Source organism: Oncorhynchus keta, chromosome 1 (assembly GCF_023373465.1).
Source record: "Oncorhynchus keta strain PuntledgeMale-10-30-2019 chromosome 1, Oket_V2, whole genome shotgun sequence".
NCBI classification, from domain to species: Eukaryota; Metazoa; Chordata; class Actinopteri; order Salmoniformes; family Salmonidae; genus Oncorhynchus; species Oncorhynchus keta.
The window spans coordinates 71,328,272-71,345,794 of NC_068421.1; the positions used below are offsets into that span (position 1 = coordinate 71,328,272).

General features: G+C 45.4%; 1 protein-coding gene across 4 annotated transcripts in view; it reads right to left on the bottom strand.

Moving 5' to 3' along the window:
- LOC118379706 (E3 ubiquitin-protein ligase LNX-like) overlaps nt 1–17,523 on the bottom strand; it is an 82,733-nt gene that overhangs the window by 51,501 nt on the left and 13,709 nt on the right. For all 4 annotated transcript variants that reach the window (XM_052459983.1, XM_052459990.1, XM_052459982.1 and 1 more), the window contains exon 2: nt 13,033–13,582. In XM_052459983.1, coding sequence (XP_052315943.1) covers nt 13,033–13,505 — 473 coding nt within the window. In that variant the 5' untranslated portion in view covers nt 13,506–13,582. The remainder of the gene's footprint in view (nt 1–13,032; nt 13,583–17,523) is intronic.

Sequence of the window (17,523 nt, forward strand, 5' to 3'; positions counted from 1 at the left end):
CTTTTAAGGTAGTATCATTCGGCTAGACCACTTCGGCTGGGCGCCAGCCAAACTGAAGCATGCTAATACCTTTAGGCAATAACAAAACAAAAACAAATCATCATCTACACCTGATTAACTAAGCAGGGTTTAGGGGCTGATTTACAGTACACAGTGACTGACATTGGGCTGGGTATGGGAAGGTCAGCAGGTTGACATTTAAGAAGGTCAGCAGGTTAAGAAGGTCAGCAGGTTTACATGGCCAAAAGTCGAATATCTGCTCGTCGAATATCTCATTACAAAATCATGGCCTAATATTAATAAGGAGTTGATCCCCCCTTTGCCACTCTTCTGGGGAGGTTTTCCACTAGATGTTGGAACATTGCTGCAGGGACTTGCTTCCATTCAGATACAAGAGCATTAGTGAGGTCGGGCACTGATGTTGGGCGATTAGGTTTGGCTCGCAATCGGCGTTTCGATTCATCCCAAAAGTGTTCGATGTGGTTGAGGTCAGGGCTCTGTGCAGGCCAGTCTAGTTCTTCAACACAGACCTCAACAAACCATTTCTGTATGGACCTTGTAATCACACTGCACACTGCCCTAACCCATCTGGACAAGAGGAATACCTATGTAGGAATGCTCATCGACTACAGCTCAGCATTTAACACCATAGTACTCTCCAAACTCGACATTAAGACCCTGAGTCTCGACCCCGCCCTGTGTAACTGGGTCCTGGACTTTCTGACGGGCCGCCCCCAGGTGGTGAGGGTAGGAAACAACATCTCCACCCTGCTGATCCTCAACACTGGGGCCCCACAAGGGTGCGTTCTGAGCCCTCTCCTGTACTCCCAGTTCACCCACGACTGCGTGGCCATGCATGCCTCCAACTCAATCATCAAGTTTGCAGATGTCACTACAGTAGGTAGGCTTGATTACCAACAACGACGAGACGTCCTACAGGGAGGAGGTGAAGGCCCTCGGAGTGTGGTGTCAGGAAAATAACCTCACACTCAACATCAACAAAACAAAGGAGATGATCGTGGACTTCAGGAAACAGCAGAGGGAGCACCCCCCTATCCACATCGACGGGACAGTAGTGGAGAAGGTGGAAAGTTTTAGGTTCTTCTGCGTACACATCATGGACAAACTGAAATGGTCCACCCACACAGACAGCGTGGTGAAGAACAGTGCCTCTTCAACCTTTAGTTTGTCACCAAAAACACTCACAAACTTTTACTGATGCACAATAGAGAGCATCCTGTCGGGCTGTATCACCGCCTGGTACGGGAACTACTCCGCCCACAACCGTAAGGCTCTCCAGAGGGTAGTGAGGTCTGCACAACGCATTACCGGGGGCAAACTACCTGCCCTCCAGGACACCTACAACACCTGATGTCACAGGAAGGCCAAAATGATCATTAAGGACAACAACCACCCTGACAACAGCCACTGCCTGTTCACCCCGCTATCATCCAGAAGGTGAGGCCAGTACAGGTGCATCAAAGCTGGGACCGAGAGACTGAAAAACAGCTTCTATCTCATGGCTATCAGACTGTAAAACGGTCTTCACTAACATTGAGTGGCTGCTGCCAACTCAAATTTGATTTGATTTGTGCACGGGAGCATTGTCATGCTGAAACAGGAAAGGGCCTTACTGGAATGTCATTGTATGCTTAGAGTTAAGTGTAATGGGTTTCGTAGATGAAGGAAGGACCAAAGCGCAGCGTGGTACGTGTTCATGATTTATTTAGCTGAACACTGAAATACAAAAAACAACAATGTGAATAAAATAAAAAAAATGAAACATTCTGGTAAGGTGCAGAAAACACTAAACAGAAAATTAAACACCCACAACAAAATGGGGAAAACAGGCTACCTAAGTATGATTCTAAATCTGAGACAATGAACAACACCTGCCTCTGATTGAGAACCATACTAGGCCAAACACAAAAAGAACATAGACTACCCACCCCAACTCACACACCCCAACTCACACCCTGACCAACCTATAACAAAGACATAACAAAGGAACTAAGGTCAGAACGTGACAGTAACCCCCCCAAAGGTGCGGACTCCGGCCGCAAAACCTGAACCTGTCTGTCCGCGGTGGCGGCTCTTGCAGCTCAGGACAGACGGGCGACTCTGGCAGCTCAGGACAGACGGGCGACTCTGGCAGCTCAGGACAGATGGGCGACTCTGGCAGCTCAGGACAGACGGGCGACTCTGGCAGCTCAGGACAGACGGGCGACTCTGGCAGCTCAGGACAGACGGGCGACTCTGGCAGCTAAGCTGGAACTAAGGGGCCAAGCCCGAACCATGAAAAACAGCCCCAGACCATTATTCCTCCTCCACCAAACTTTAAAGTTGGCACTATTCATTCGGACAGGTAGCGTTCTCCTGGCATCCGCCAAACCTTCAAGTTTGAGCTCTTCAGTAAGGCCTATCTACTGCCAATGTTTGCATGGCTGTGTGCTCGATTTTATACACCTGTCAGCAGTGTGGCTGAAATAGCAGAATCCACTCATTTGAAAGGGTGTCCACATACTTTTGTATATATAGTGTACCTAATAACCTTTAGTGTGTTTCTCAAATAATTTTGACCATGTGGTGTATTGTAAAAATTGGCTATATTGTAAAAGTTACCTAAATTGAAGGATAGGGTTAGGCATTATGGTTAGCATTGTGGTAAGGTTAGGGTTAAGGTTAGGGTTAAGGTTAGGGTTAGGTGACAACTCTGCAGAGCTGCCTCCAGAACAAGATTCATGACGGGAAACGCTAACCTGCAGGAGGTCATGGGGGGGGGACTGTATTGATTAATAACGTTGGGCACTTTAAGGTTGCATAAGGGCTGGTCATAGAGCTAGCAGACAGAAGACATGCAAATGAAGCAGACTGTTTTTGTTTTGAGTGTTTACAGCGCTAGATAGATAGAGCTCTCTTTTCATCTTGTCCTCTCTTTTCATCTCTCTCATCTTTCCTCTTTCTCTGCCCCTCTCTCTCCTCTCATCTCCCTCTTCTCTGTCATCCTTCTCTTCAGCTGTAAATAGAGCGCCTGAGAGAGTGACTGACCGATGGTGGTTAGAGAACTTAGATCTCCACTCATGTTATCAAGTAACACGTCAAGCTTGCAGCTTCCCTCATTTATCTCCTTTCTATCTCTCCCTCCTCTCCCACTATATTTCATTACCACTCTGTCCCACATTGATTATCTCCTTTAAAGCTATCCTCTATCCTCTCTTGCTCTCTTCTGTTCATCTGTGTTTTCTCTCTCTTGTCCCCATCTCTCTACAGCAGGCCTATCTAACAGCTCCTCTCCTCTCCTCTCCTCTCCTCTCCTCTCCTCTCCTCTCCTCTCTGTGGTAGTGGTTAGTAGTGGTTAGTAGTGGTTAGGGAACCTGAAGAATGAGTAAGTCTCAGTGTAGTGCTGTCTTGTCTGGAACAGTGTAAGGCACTTAGCTGGTGTAAATAGCCCATCCCAATGAATATTTGATGGGTAAATATGAGAGAGATGTGTGGGTGCTGTGTATTTAGGTGTAGAGTTGTGTGAGCTGGTGTGTGTGTGTTTAGTTGTATGTGCTTGGCTGCGGTGTGTAAGCAGTGTGTACCACACAAGGCCACAGGCTGGCAGGAAATGTATGAGCAGAATGTATGAGAGCCTATGACAGGCCATCGTCAGGACAACGCGATGTGACATAAGGAAGTGACAGGGCCAGCAAGGTCGGTAGGGTCAGGGACAGGACGGCCACCTGTCACTGTAGAGTTCAGAGAGCGGAGAACAGCCATCTGGCTTATAGCCAGGTGGACTTACCTTATACTCACACATACACAACACAAACACACAGGCCTGCACGTAACTATTCAGTACATACACAACACAAACACACAGGCCTGCACGTAAGTATCCAGTACATACACAACACAAACACACAGGCCTACACGTAAATATTCAGTACATACACAACACAAACACACGGGCCTGCACGTTAGCATCCAGTACATACACAACATAACCACACAGGCATGCACGTAAGCATTCAGTACATACACAACACAAACACAGGGGCCTGCACGTTAGCATCCAGTACATACACAACATAACCACACAGACATGCACGTAAGTATTCAGTACATACACAACACAAACACACAGGCCTGCACGTAAGCATTCAGTACATGCACAACACGAACACACAGGCCTGCACGTAAGTATTCAGTACATACACAACACAAACACACAGGCCTGCATGTAAGTATTCAGTACATACACAACACAAACACACAGGCCTGCCCGTTAGCATTCAGTACATACACAACATAACCACACAGACATGCACGTAAGTATTCAGTACATACACAACACAAACACACAGGCCTGCATGTAAGTATTCAGTACATACACAACACAAACACACGGGCCTGCACGTAAGTATCCAGTACATACACAACACAAACACACAGGCCTGCACGTAAGTATTCAGTACACACACAACATAACCACACAGGCCTGCACGTAAGTATTCAGTACATGCACAACACAAACACACAGGCCTGCACGTAAGTATTCAAGTATTCAGTACATACACAACACAAACACACAGGCCTGCACGTAAGCATCCAGTACATACACAACACAAACACACAGGCCTACACGTAAGCATTCAGTACAGTACACACAACATAACCACACAGGCCTGCACGTAAGTATTCAGTACATGCACAACACAAACACACAGGCCTGCACGTAAGTATTCAAGTATTCAGTACATACACAACACAAACACACAGGCCTGCACGTAAGCATTCAGTACATACACAACACAAACACACAGGCCTACACGTAAGCATTCAGTACACACACAACATAACCACACAGGCCTGCACAGTACATACACAACACAAACACACGGGCCTATTCAGTACATGCACAACACAAACACACAGGCCTGCACGTAAGGTATTCAAGTATTCAGTACATACACAACACAAACACACAGGCCTGCACGTAAGCATCCAGTACATACACAACACAAACACACAGGCCTACACGTAAGTATTCAGTACATACACAACACAAACACACAGGCCTGCACGTAAGCATCCAGTACATACACAACATAACCACACAGGCATGCACGTAAGCATCCAGTACATACACAACACAAACACACGGGCCTGCACGTTAGCATCCAGTACATACACAACACAAACACACGGGCCTGCACGTTAGCATCCAGTACATACACAACATACACCACACAGGCCTGCATGTCATCATTCAGTACATACACAACACAAATGCACAGGCCTGCATGTCATCATTCAGTACATACACAACACAAACACACAGGCTTCATTCACAACACGAACACACGTTAGCATTCAGTACATTCACAACACAAACACACAGGCCTGCACGTAAGCAATCAGAAAATACACAACACAAACTGCACGCATTAACCATTCAGTACATAAACAACACAAACACACAGACCTGCACGTTAGCGTTCAAGTATTAATTACATAAACAACACAAACACACAGTACATACACAACACAACACAACCACACAGGCCTGCACGTAAGTATTCAGTACATACACAACACAAACACACAGGCCTGCATGTAAGTATTCAGTACATACACAACACAAACACACAGGCCTGCCCGTTAGCATTCAGTACATACACAACACAAAAACACAGGCCTGCACATAAGCATTCAGTACATACACAACACAAACACACAGGCTTCTACGTTAGCATTCAGTACATTCACAACACGAACACACAGGCCTGCACGTAAGCATTCAGTACATACACAACACAAACACACAGGCTTCTACGTTAGCATTCAGTACATACACAACACAAACACACAGGCTTCTACGTTAGCATTCAGTACATTCACAACACAAACACACAGGCTTCTACGTTAGCATTCAGTACATACACAACACAAACACACAGGCCTACATTAGCATTCAGTACATACACAACACAAACACACAGGCCTTCACGTAAGCATTCAGTACATTCACAACACAACCACACAGGCCTGCACGTAAGCATTCAGTACATACACAACACAAACACACAGGCTTCTACGTTAGCATTCAGTACATTCACAACACAAACACACAGATCTGCACATTAGTATTCAGTACATAAACAACACAACCATACAGGCATGCACGTTAGCATTCAGTACATACACAACACAAACGCACAGGCCTGCACCTTAGCAATCAGAACATACACAACACAAACACACAGGCCTGCACGTAAGCATTCAGTACATACACAACACAAACACACAGGCCTGCACGTAAGCATTCAGTACATACACAACACAAACACACAGGCCTGGACGTAAGCATTCAGTACACACACACAACGCAAACACACAGGCCTGCATGTTAGCATACAGTGCATACACAACACAAACACACAGGCCTGCACATTAGTATTCAGTACATAAACAACACAACCATACAGGCATGCACGTTAGCATTCAGTACATACACAACACAAACACACAGGCCTGCACATAGGCATCCAGTACATACAACACAAACATGCAGGCCTGCACGTTAGCATTCAGTATACGCACAACACAAACACACAGGCCTGCACGTTAGCATTCAGTACATACACAACACAAACACACAGGCCTGGACGTAAGCATTCAGTACACACACACAACGCAAACACACAGGCCTGCATGTTAGCATACAGTGCATACACAACACAAACACACAGGCCTGCACATTAGTATTCAGTACATAAACAACACAACCATACAGGCATGCACGTTAGCATTCAGTATACGCACAACACAAACACACAGGCCTGCACGTTAGCATTCAGTACATACACAACACAAACACACAGGCCTGCACATAAGCATCCAGTACATACAACACAAACACGCAGGCCTGCACGTTAGCATTCAGTATACGCACAACACAAACACACAGGCCTGCACGTTAGCATTCAGTACATACACAACACAAACACACAGGCCTGCACATAAGCATCCAGTACATACAACACAAACACGCAGGCCTGCACGTTAGCATTCAGTATACGCACAACACAAACACACAGGCCTGCACGTAAGCATTCAGTACACACACAACACAAACACACAGGCATGCGGGTTAGCATTCAGTACATACACAACAAACGCGCGGTCAGTTTAAGTTAGCATTCGGTACATACACAACACAAACACACAGGCCTGCACGTAAGCATTCAGTACATACACATGCACACAGAGCCAAGCATTCAAGCACACATCCTCTAGCATTGGCTATCCATATTGACAGACGAGAATCAAATCTATTTTCATGTCCACAGGGTCACCATTGTGTCCCAAATTGCACCCCATTCCCTTTGTAGGGTACTACTTCTGACCAGGGCCCATAGTGGACTCTACTGGGTACTTTTTGGGATTCTCACCATGTATGAACACAAAACAATGACCTAAATCTCACCAATACTCAACTCACAAAACGCATCAGCACGCAAAGGGATTTGTAACTTTCTGTTTATTACATGCTTTGACAAAGTTATTTACTTGACTTTTGCAGGGTAATCTGAATTTAGACAAATCCTTCTCCAATCCCACATTACGTAGACAGCAGCACTCCCCAAACAGTGTGTACGTATACTGAGAGGCATGACAACCCAGGCTACAGGCATAGCAACACCAAACATGGGAGGAATCAATGCACACCTGCCTGGACAAGCTAACAACCCACTGGCCTGTCCAAAATATGAACGGACAAATACAATAATCAAATCAAGTCAAATGTTATTTGTCACATGAGCCGAATACAACAGTGAAATGCTTACTTACAAGCCCTTAACCAACAATGCAGTTTTAAGAAAATATGTGTTAAGTAAAAAATATTAAATAAAAGTAACAAATAATTAAAGAGCAGCAGTAAAATAACAATTGCATTTACATTTACATTTAAGTCATTTAGCAGATTGCGAGGCTATATACAGGGGGGTACTGATACAGAGTCAATGTGGAGGCTATATACAGGGGGGTACTGATACAGAGTCAATGTGGAGGCCATATACAGGGGGGTACTGATACAGAGTCAATGTGGAGGCTATATACAGGGGGTACCGGTACAGAGTCAATGTGGAGGCTATATACAGGGGGTACCGGTACAGAGTCAATGTGGAGGCTATATACAGGGGGGTACCGATACAGAGTCAATGTGGAGGCTATATACAGGGGGTACTGGTACAGAGTCAATGTGGAGGCTATATACAGGGGGTACTGATACAGAGTCAATGTGGAGGCTATATACAGGGGGTACTGATACAGAGTCAATGTGGAGGCTATATACAGGAGGGTACCGGTACAGAGTCAATGTGGAGGCTATATACAGGGGGTACTGGTACAGAGTCAATGTGGAGGCTATATACAGGGGGTACTGGTACAGAGTCAATGTGGAGGCTATATACAGGGGGTACTGATACAGAGTCAATGTGGAGGCTATATACAGGGGGTACTGATACAGAGTCAATGTGGAGGCTATATACAGGGGGTACCGATACAGAGTCAATGTGGAGGCTATATACAGGGGGTACTGGTACAGAGTCAATGTGGAGGCTATATACAGGGGGTACTGATACAGAGTCAATGTGGAGGCTATATACAGGGGGTACTGATACAGAGTCAATGTGGAGGCTATATACAGGGGGTACCGATACAGAGTCAATGTGGAGGCTATATACAGGGGGTACTGGTACAGAGTCAATGTGGAGGCTATATACAGGGGGTACTGATACAGAGTCAATGTGGAGGCTATATACAGGGGGTACTGATACAGAGTCAATGTGGAGGCTATATACAGGGGGGTACTGATACAGAGTCAATGTGGAGGCCATATACAGAGGGGTACCGGTACAGAGTCAATGTGGAGGCTATATACAGGGGGGTACCGGTACAGAGTCAATGTGGAGGCCATATACAGAGGGGTACCGGTACAGAGTCAATGTGGAGGCCATATACAGAGGGGTACCGGTACAGAGTCAATGTGGAGGCTATATACAGGGGGGTACCGATACAAAGTCAATGTGGAGGCTATATACAGGGGGTACTGGTACAGAGTCAATGTGGAGGCTATATACAGGGGGTACCGGTACAGAGTCAATGTGGAGGCCATATACAGGGGGGTACCGGTACAGAGTCAATGTGGAGACTATATACAGGGGGTACTGATACAGAGTCAATGTGGAGGCCATATACAGGGGGGTACCGGTACAGAGTCAATGTGGAGACTATATACAGGGGGTACTGGTACAGAGTCAATGTGGAGACTATATACAGGGGGTACTGATACAGAGTCAATGTGGAGGCCATATACAGGGGGGTACCGGGACAGAGTCAATGTGGAGACTATATACAGGGGGTACTGATACAGAGTCAATGTGGAGGCTATATACATGGGGGTAACGGTACAGAGTGAATGTGGAGTCTATATACAGGGGGTACTGGTACAGAGTCAATGTGGAGGCTATATACAGGGGGTACCCGTACAGAGTCAATGTGGAGGCTATATACAGGGGGGTACTGATACAGAGTCAATGTGGAGGCTATATACAGGGGGGTACTGATACATAGTCAATGTGGAGGCTATATACATGGGGGTACTGATACAGAGTGAATGTGGAGGCTATATACAGGGGGTACTGATACAGAGTCAATGTGGAGGCTATATACAGGGGGTACTGATACAGAGTCAATGTGGAGGCTATATACAGGGGGTAATGATACAGAGTCAATGTGGAGGCTATATACAGGGGGGTACTGATACAGAGTGAATGTGGAGGCTATATACAGGGGGTACTGATACAGAGTCAATGTGGAGGCTATATACATGGGGGTACTGATACAGAGTCTATGTGGAGGCTATATACAGGGGGTACTGATACAGAGTCAATGTGGAGACTATATACAGGGGGTACTGATACAGAGTCAATGTGGAGGCTATATACAGGGGGTACTGATACAGAGTCAATGTGGAGGCTATATACAGGGGGTACTGATACAGAGTCAATGTGGAGGCTATATACAGGGGTACTGATACAGAGTCAATGTGGAGGCTATATACAGGGGGGTACCGGTACAGAGTCAATGTGGAGACTATATACAGGGGGTAATGATACAGAGTCAATGTGGAGGCTATATACAGGGGGGTACTGATACAGAGTCAATGTGGAGGCTATATACAGGGGGTACTGATACAGAGTCAATGTGGAGGCTATATACAGGGGGTACTGATACAGAGTAAATGTGGAGGCTATATACAGGGGGTACCGGTACAGAGTCAATGTGGAGGCTATATACAGGGGGGTACTGATACAGAGTCAATGTGGAGGCTATATACAGGGGGGTACTGATACAGAGTCAATGTGCAGGGGCACCGGTTACTTGAGGTAATTGATGTAGAGTTAAAGTGACTATGCATAGATAATAAAAAGAGAATAGCAGCAGAATCTAAACACAATCAATGCAACTACACACACGCTAAAGTACAAATAGTTCACATATTTTCACTGGGAAAAGCACTTGATTAACTTTCATGGAAAACTCATTGTAAAATTATTTGTAAGCAAAACACAGGCTATAAACACCTGCCTATAAACACATACCTAATGACTTACGACATTAAACACTGCATCATAAACATAACACATACTTGCAATTCTGCATGACCACAAGGACACAACCACAATTACTGGATCGCAAACACAACCACAAGACGACAAACACTGAACCGAAAACGCACAACCACAAACACAAGCAGACAGGACCAAAGTTCAACTACCAGTATGACCTTATGAAGAGTGTGAATCAGGCTGGATGGGCATCCAGTCAAGCCAGAGTGCCTCTTGTCTTCCCCCTAGGACGTAGCCTCCCCCCTCCACAGATAAATAACGCCTCCTGACTATCCAAGAGAGGAGCTGGTCCCCAGAGACCCCTAGACCACTCACATCACATCACCTCCACACACCGCAATACAACACTCACACACCATGAACAAAACGGAGAGGAAACCTGGGAGCCTAGGGAGAGATAGAGAGAGAAAAAGGGAGGAGGGAGAAGTAAGTGGGAGACCCAGGACACCAGAGGATGAATATGGGGGAGGAGAAGTGAAGAGAAAGGTGGTAAACTTGGAGGGGATTGCAGTATCAGGAGATAGAGGTTATCACTATCAATATTCAGTTCAATGGGAAACACATTGTTGTACAGCAGCAGTGCATAGCTATGGAGATGCACTTGTAATTATCTCCCAGGCCTCTGGGCTACCAGAGTGTTAACGAGCGCTAATGAAGAGAGGAGCCCAGACACTGAACAACGAGCAGTCAAACCTCTGGCTATTTAATGATATGTAAACAGAGGAGCTCGGCTGGTTCAGATGAAAGAGCCAGGGTGAGGAAGTGTCCTCTCTCCCCCTGGGACTGGAGGGAAGGGAGACAATAGGGATGTTTGGTGTGTTTGTTAACTGGAGGTCAACACAGTTTTATCACAACAAAATTATGCGCCCTGAGAGAGAGGAGCAGATGAGGAGACCAGAACACAAAAACACACATGCAGCAGTTATTATGGGGGCTGCAATATCTAACCATATTTAGGAAAACATACAGTATAGTCACTCTGTGTATACAGTGGGTGAGGAAGTCTCTCTGCTCTTACAGTAGATTGTGGGTAAAAGTGTGTAGGGATAGCCTCCTCTTCAAGTGTGTAAATGCATGTTGTGGTTTTCAGTGTTTCTGCTACCTGTTCTTGATGTGAGCCTCCATATCTCCTTGAGGCAGGGTTTCAGTGCAGTGGGCTAAGGTGTGTTGGGGTAATATGTTATTACAGTAGATAGTGTGTTAGGGTGTGTTGTGGTAATATGTTATTACAGTAGATATTGTGTTAAGGTGTGTTGGGGGAATATGTTATTACAGTAGATATTGTGTTAGGGTGTGTTGGGGTAATATGTTATTACAGTAGATAGTGTGTTAGGGTGTGTTGGGGTAATATGTTATTACAGTAGATAGTGTGTTAGGGTGTGTTGGGGTAATATGTTATTACAGTAGATATTGTGTTCGGGTGTGTTGGGGTAATATGTTATTACAGTAGATAGTGTGTTAGGGTGTGTTGGGGTAATATGTTATTACAGTAGATAGTGTGTTAGGGTGTGTTGGGGTAATATGTTATTACAGTAGATAGTGTTAAGGTGTGTTGGGGTAATATGTTATTACAGTAGATAGTGTGTTAGGGTGTGTTGGGGTAATATGTTATTACAGTAGATAGTGTGTTAGGGTGTGTTGGGGGAATATATTATTACAGTAGATATTGTGTTAAGGTGTGTTGGGGTAAATGTTATTACAGTAGATATTGTGTTAGGGTGTGTTGGAGTAATATGTTATTACAGTAGATATTGTGTTAGGGTGTGTTGGGTAATATGTTATTACTGTAGATATTGTGTTAGGGTGTGTTGGGGTAATATGTTATTACAGTAGATATTGAGTTAGGGTGTGTTGGGGTAATATGTTATTACAGTAGAAATGTTATTCCAGTCCATAGTGGGTTAGGGTGTGTTGGGGTAATATGTTATTACAGTAGATATTGAGTTAGGGTGTGTTGGGGTAATATGTTATTACAGTAGATAGTGTGTTAGGGTGTGTTGGGGTAATATGTTATTACAGTAGATATTGAGTTAGGGTGTGTTGGGGTAATATGTTATTACAGTAGAAATGTTATTCCAGTCCATAGTGGGTTAGGGTGTGTTGGGGTAATATGTTATTACAGTAGATATTGAGTTAGGGTGTGTTGGGGTAATATGTTATTACAGTAGATAGTGAGTTAGGGTGTGTTGGGGTAACATGTTATTACAGTAGATAGTGTGTTAGGGTGTGTTGGGGTAATATGTTATTACAGTAGATATTGAGTTAGGGTGTGTTGGGGTAATATGTTATTACAGTAGAAATGTTATTCCAGTCCATAGTGGGTTAGGGTGTGTTGGGGTACTGGACCTACCTATTCTTGATGTGAGCCCCCAACTCTCCTCGGGGCAGTGTATCGGTGCAGTGGTCAGAGAAGGGGCAGGCCACGGCCAGCTTGTCCAGTAGCTTGTGCACCAGCAGGCTGGACTTGCGGCAGTTCTGCAGCATGAGATGGGTTCGGTCCACGGGGCAGAAGTCACTCTCCAGCATGAAGCTGGTCAGACACTCCTGGCAGTAGGTGTGTCCGCAGGGCGTGTCCAGCGGCCTGATGAGTGGCTGCAGACAGATATGACACATCAGGTCATCGTCCACCTTGTCTTGGTACAGGTACTCATGGTTCTCCTCTATCAAGTGCCTCTGGCCGCACGTCTGGCACAGGTCAGGGGGAGGTGACTCCAGGCCGCCGTAGCCAATCATGGCAGGTGGTGGTGGTCGTGGTGGGGGTGGTTGTGATGATGCCATCACCATTGCCATGGCAATCTCAGGCATCTCCTCCTGGCTACTCATGAAGAGGGCCGTGGGAGGCTTGGTTTGGTGCTGTGGGGGAATCAGGTGAATTTCACTGAATGTAGAGGTCCATGGAGCTGTATAGAGAGACAGAGAGTGGCATTGATATTGTTTATAGCTGGAAGCTGTTTATAATCTTAGTATTCTGTGAGATGAGCTAGAGACCTTGGTGTTGCATATTAACACAGGCAGGCAGGCAGGCAGGCAGGCAGGCAGGCAGGCAGGCAGGCAGGCAGGCAGGCAGGCACCCACCCACCCACCCACCCACACAAAGCAGTGAAATACCTAGCAGCAATCCAGCCACTGTGAGAATAGCATCAGAACTAATGTCTCTTTTCTCATTTCACTCCTTTTGATGTAGATGTTTCTCTTCTGGCAGAGAAGACTGATATCCAACTACTGAGAAACTAATTTCTCTCTTGCTACAGAAACATCAATACTCCTTATCCCAACACCAAAAACACACAGAGAGAAATAATCTATGACACACACTTTACTGTCTGCAGCTATTCAGATTCAATCCATGTGTACCGTGTGGGACATACAGACGCAGGACTGTAATTTGATCACTCTTTGCTGAGAATATTCCTGCACAGCAGGAACTGCAGACTTGTAGTGTATTTCAGCTATAAAAAGGCTTCTAAAGTTTGTAAATTCCACTTTAAAATGTCTGACATTTAAAATGTATCAACCCCTGAAGAACATTTCCATTCTTTATAATCCACATAATAATCCACATTTCCCATTGCTGCAGAATAATTTTCCTGTTGTAGCAAACTGGCTTAAATTAAGATCTCTCACGGATTCCCCGGTACTGCTGCTCATTCCGTGCACCAGTTCCAGAGGTCTACGTCACCGGCCTCTAGGCATCACTGAACTGTCTCATTATGTCTCATTATGCAGACCAATTCCCAATTAATAGTTGTATTTACAGTGGGGAGAACAAGTATTTGAAACACTGCCGATTTTGCAGGTTTTCCAACTTACAAAGCATGTAGAGGTCTGTAATTTTTTTATCATATGTACACTTCAACTGTGAGAGACAGAATCTAAAACAAAAATCCAGAAAATCACATTGTATGATTTTTAAGTAATTAATTTGCATTTTATTTCATGACATAAGTATTTGATCACCAACCAACCAGTAAGAATTCCGGCTCTCACAGACCTGTTAGTTTTTCTTTAAGAAGCCCTCCTGCTCTCCACTCATTACCTGTATTAACTGCACCTGTTTGAACTCGTTACCTGTATAAAAGACACCTGTCCACACACTCAATCAAACAGACTCCAACCTCTCCACAATGGCCAAGAACAGAGAGCTGTGTAAGGTCATCAGGGATAGAATTGTAGACCTGCACAAAGCTGGGATGGGCTACAGGACAATAGGCAAGCAGCTTGGTGAGAAGGCAACAACTGTTGGCACAATTATTAGAAAATTCAAGATGACGGTCAAGATGACGGTCAATCACCCTCGGTCTGGGGCTCCATGCAAGATCTCACCTTGTGGGGCATCAATAATCATGAGGAACGTGAGGGATCAGCCCAGAACTACACAGCAGGACCTGGTCAATGACCTGAAGAGAGCTGGGATCACAGTCTCAAAGAAAACCATGAGTAACACACTACGCCGGCATGGATTAAAATCCTGCAGCGCACGCAAGGTCCCCCTGCTCAAGCCAGCGCATGTCCAGGCCCGTCTGAAGTTTGCCAATGACCATCTGGATGATCCAGAGGAGGAATGGGAGAAGATCATGTGGTCTGATGAGACAAAAATAGAGCTTTTTGGTCTAAACTCCACTCGCCGTGTTTGGAGGAAGAAGAAGGATGAGTACAACCCCAAGAACACCATCCCAACCGTGAAGCATGGAAGTGGAAACATCATTCTTTCGGGATGCTTTTCTGCAAAGGGGACAGGACATCTGCACCGTATTGAGGGGAGGATGGAAAGGGCCATGTATCGCGAGATCTTGGCCAACAACCTCCTTCCCTCAGTAAGAGCATTGAAAATGGGTCGGGGCTGGGTCTTCCAGCATGACAACGACCCGAAACACACAGCCAGGGTAACTAAGGAGTGGCTCCGTAAGAAGCATCTCAAGGTCCTGGAGTGGCCTAGCCAGTCTCCAGACCTGAACCCAATAGAAAATCTTTGGAGGGAGCTGAAAGTCCGTATTGCCCAGCGACAGCCCCGAAACCTGAAGGATCTGGAGAAGGTCTGTATGGAAGAGTGGGACAAATCCCTGCTGCAGTGTGTGCAAACCAAGTCAAGAACTACAGGAAACGTATGATCTCTGTAATTGCAAACAAAGGTTTCTGTACCAAATATTAAGTTCTGCTTTTCTGATGTATCAAATACTTATGTCATGCAGTAAAATGCAAATTAATTACTTAAAAATCATACAATGTGTTTTTCTGGATTTTTGTTTTAGATTCCATCTCTCACAGTTGAAGTGTACCTATGATAAAAATGACAGACCTCTACATGCTATGTAAGTAGGAAAACCTGCAAAATCGTCAGTGTATCAAATACTTGTTCTCCCCACTGTATGTGCCCTCTGTTCACTATTGTCTTATCGGTTATTGTTCACATATCCTTTGGTCTTGTGAGTACCTGTGCTTTGCTGTTTCGGCTTTCCTGCTGCAAGTATTGTGTACTCGTTATTACGGGTCTCCTCCCATGTATTGTTGTGCACTTGTTCTTACGGGTCTCGTCTCATGTATTGTTGTTACGGGTCTCGTCCCATGTATTGTTATTAAGATCTTAACATCTTGTTCCAAGATGGCGTAGCAGTAAGTCGTCCTGTCGTTTCGTCTCTCTGTATATATCGTCTCTTTTTCGTATTAGATATTTTTCTTCGCATATCTTTAAAAACATTTTGCTAAACCTAAGCTTCCAAATACTCTCCTGCAACCCGTCTCACCCAATGTAGCTACTTTTCCTAAAGTTTTTATATTTACTTCGGTACCGGAACCCCTCAACTGAAGCTAGCTATGCTATGCCGGTCATCAGCTAACCTTTAGCTCGGAAAGCTCTCGCCAGTTCGAACAACGCAACGCTAACCAGAGCATAACGGACCTATTTATATTTTTATCCCCGGATTCCCGGATCCCGGATTCCCGCAAACGGAACATTTTTCAGCTGGATCTTCACAACTAGCTATCGAGCTAAACCGCAACCCTGGTTGATTACTCCTGACTAGCGTTTCCACCCACGTAGCTTGAAGCTAGCCCGGCCAGAGCTCCTGTGCTGCCACCGTAGCATACTCCTGGGCAACAATACCCGGACCCACGACCGGTCTATCGATGTCACCGCATGAAGAGGAATAAACAGACTCACCCCATCGCGACGTCCCCCAAAGGCTAACTCTCTAGCCCTCGCTATCTCCTTGCTTGCTAATTTGGCATGCTAACTGCTAGCTTGTTTAGCCCAGGTCCGCTAACTACTACCTTGTTTACCCCGGCCTGCTAATCTGTTAGCTTGTTAGCACAGGCCTGCTAACCGTCTGCATCGCCGCGTCCCAAACACGCAGTGGCCCATATGTACATTCTATCTCTTCCCGATTTAAAAAAAAATGTGTTTATACCTTCCGGAAACCTGCCTCACCCAATGTGATACGGAATCGCTATTATTTTTAATTTTTAGAACACACTCAAGAACCTCCAGAAGCTAACCAGCTAACTAGCTACAAGCTATTTAGTCATTGTTAGTTTTTTAACCTGGATAACACTCGCCAGTCCAGCCCCCCTGCCCCATCCACCGCTGCCCCCTGGACTCTGATCACTTGGCTACATAGCTGATGCACGCTGGACTGTCCATTAATCACGGTACTCCATTCTGCTTGTTTGTTTTATCTGTCGGCCCCGTTGCCTAGTCAATGACATTTTACCTGCTGTTGTTGTGCTAGCTGATTAGCTGTTGTCTCACCCACTGCTTTAGCTAGCTTTCCCAATTCAACACCTGTGATTACTGTATGCCTCGCTGTATGTCTCTCTCAAATGTCAATATGCCTTGTATACTGTT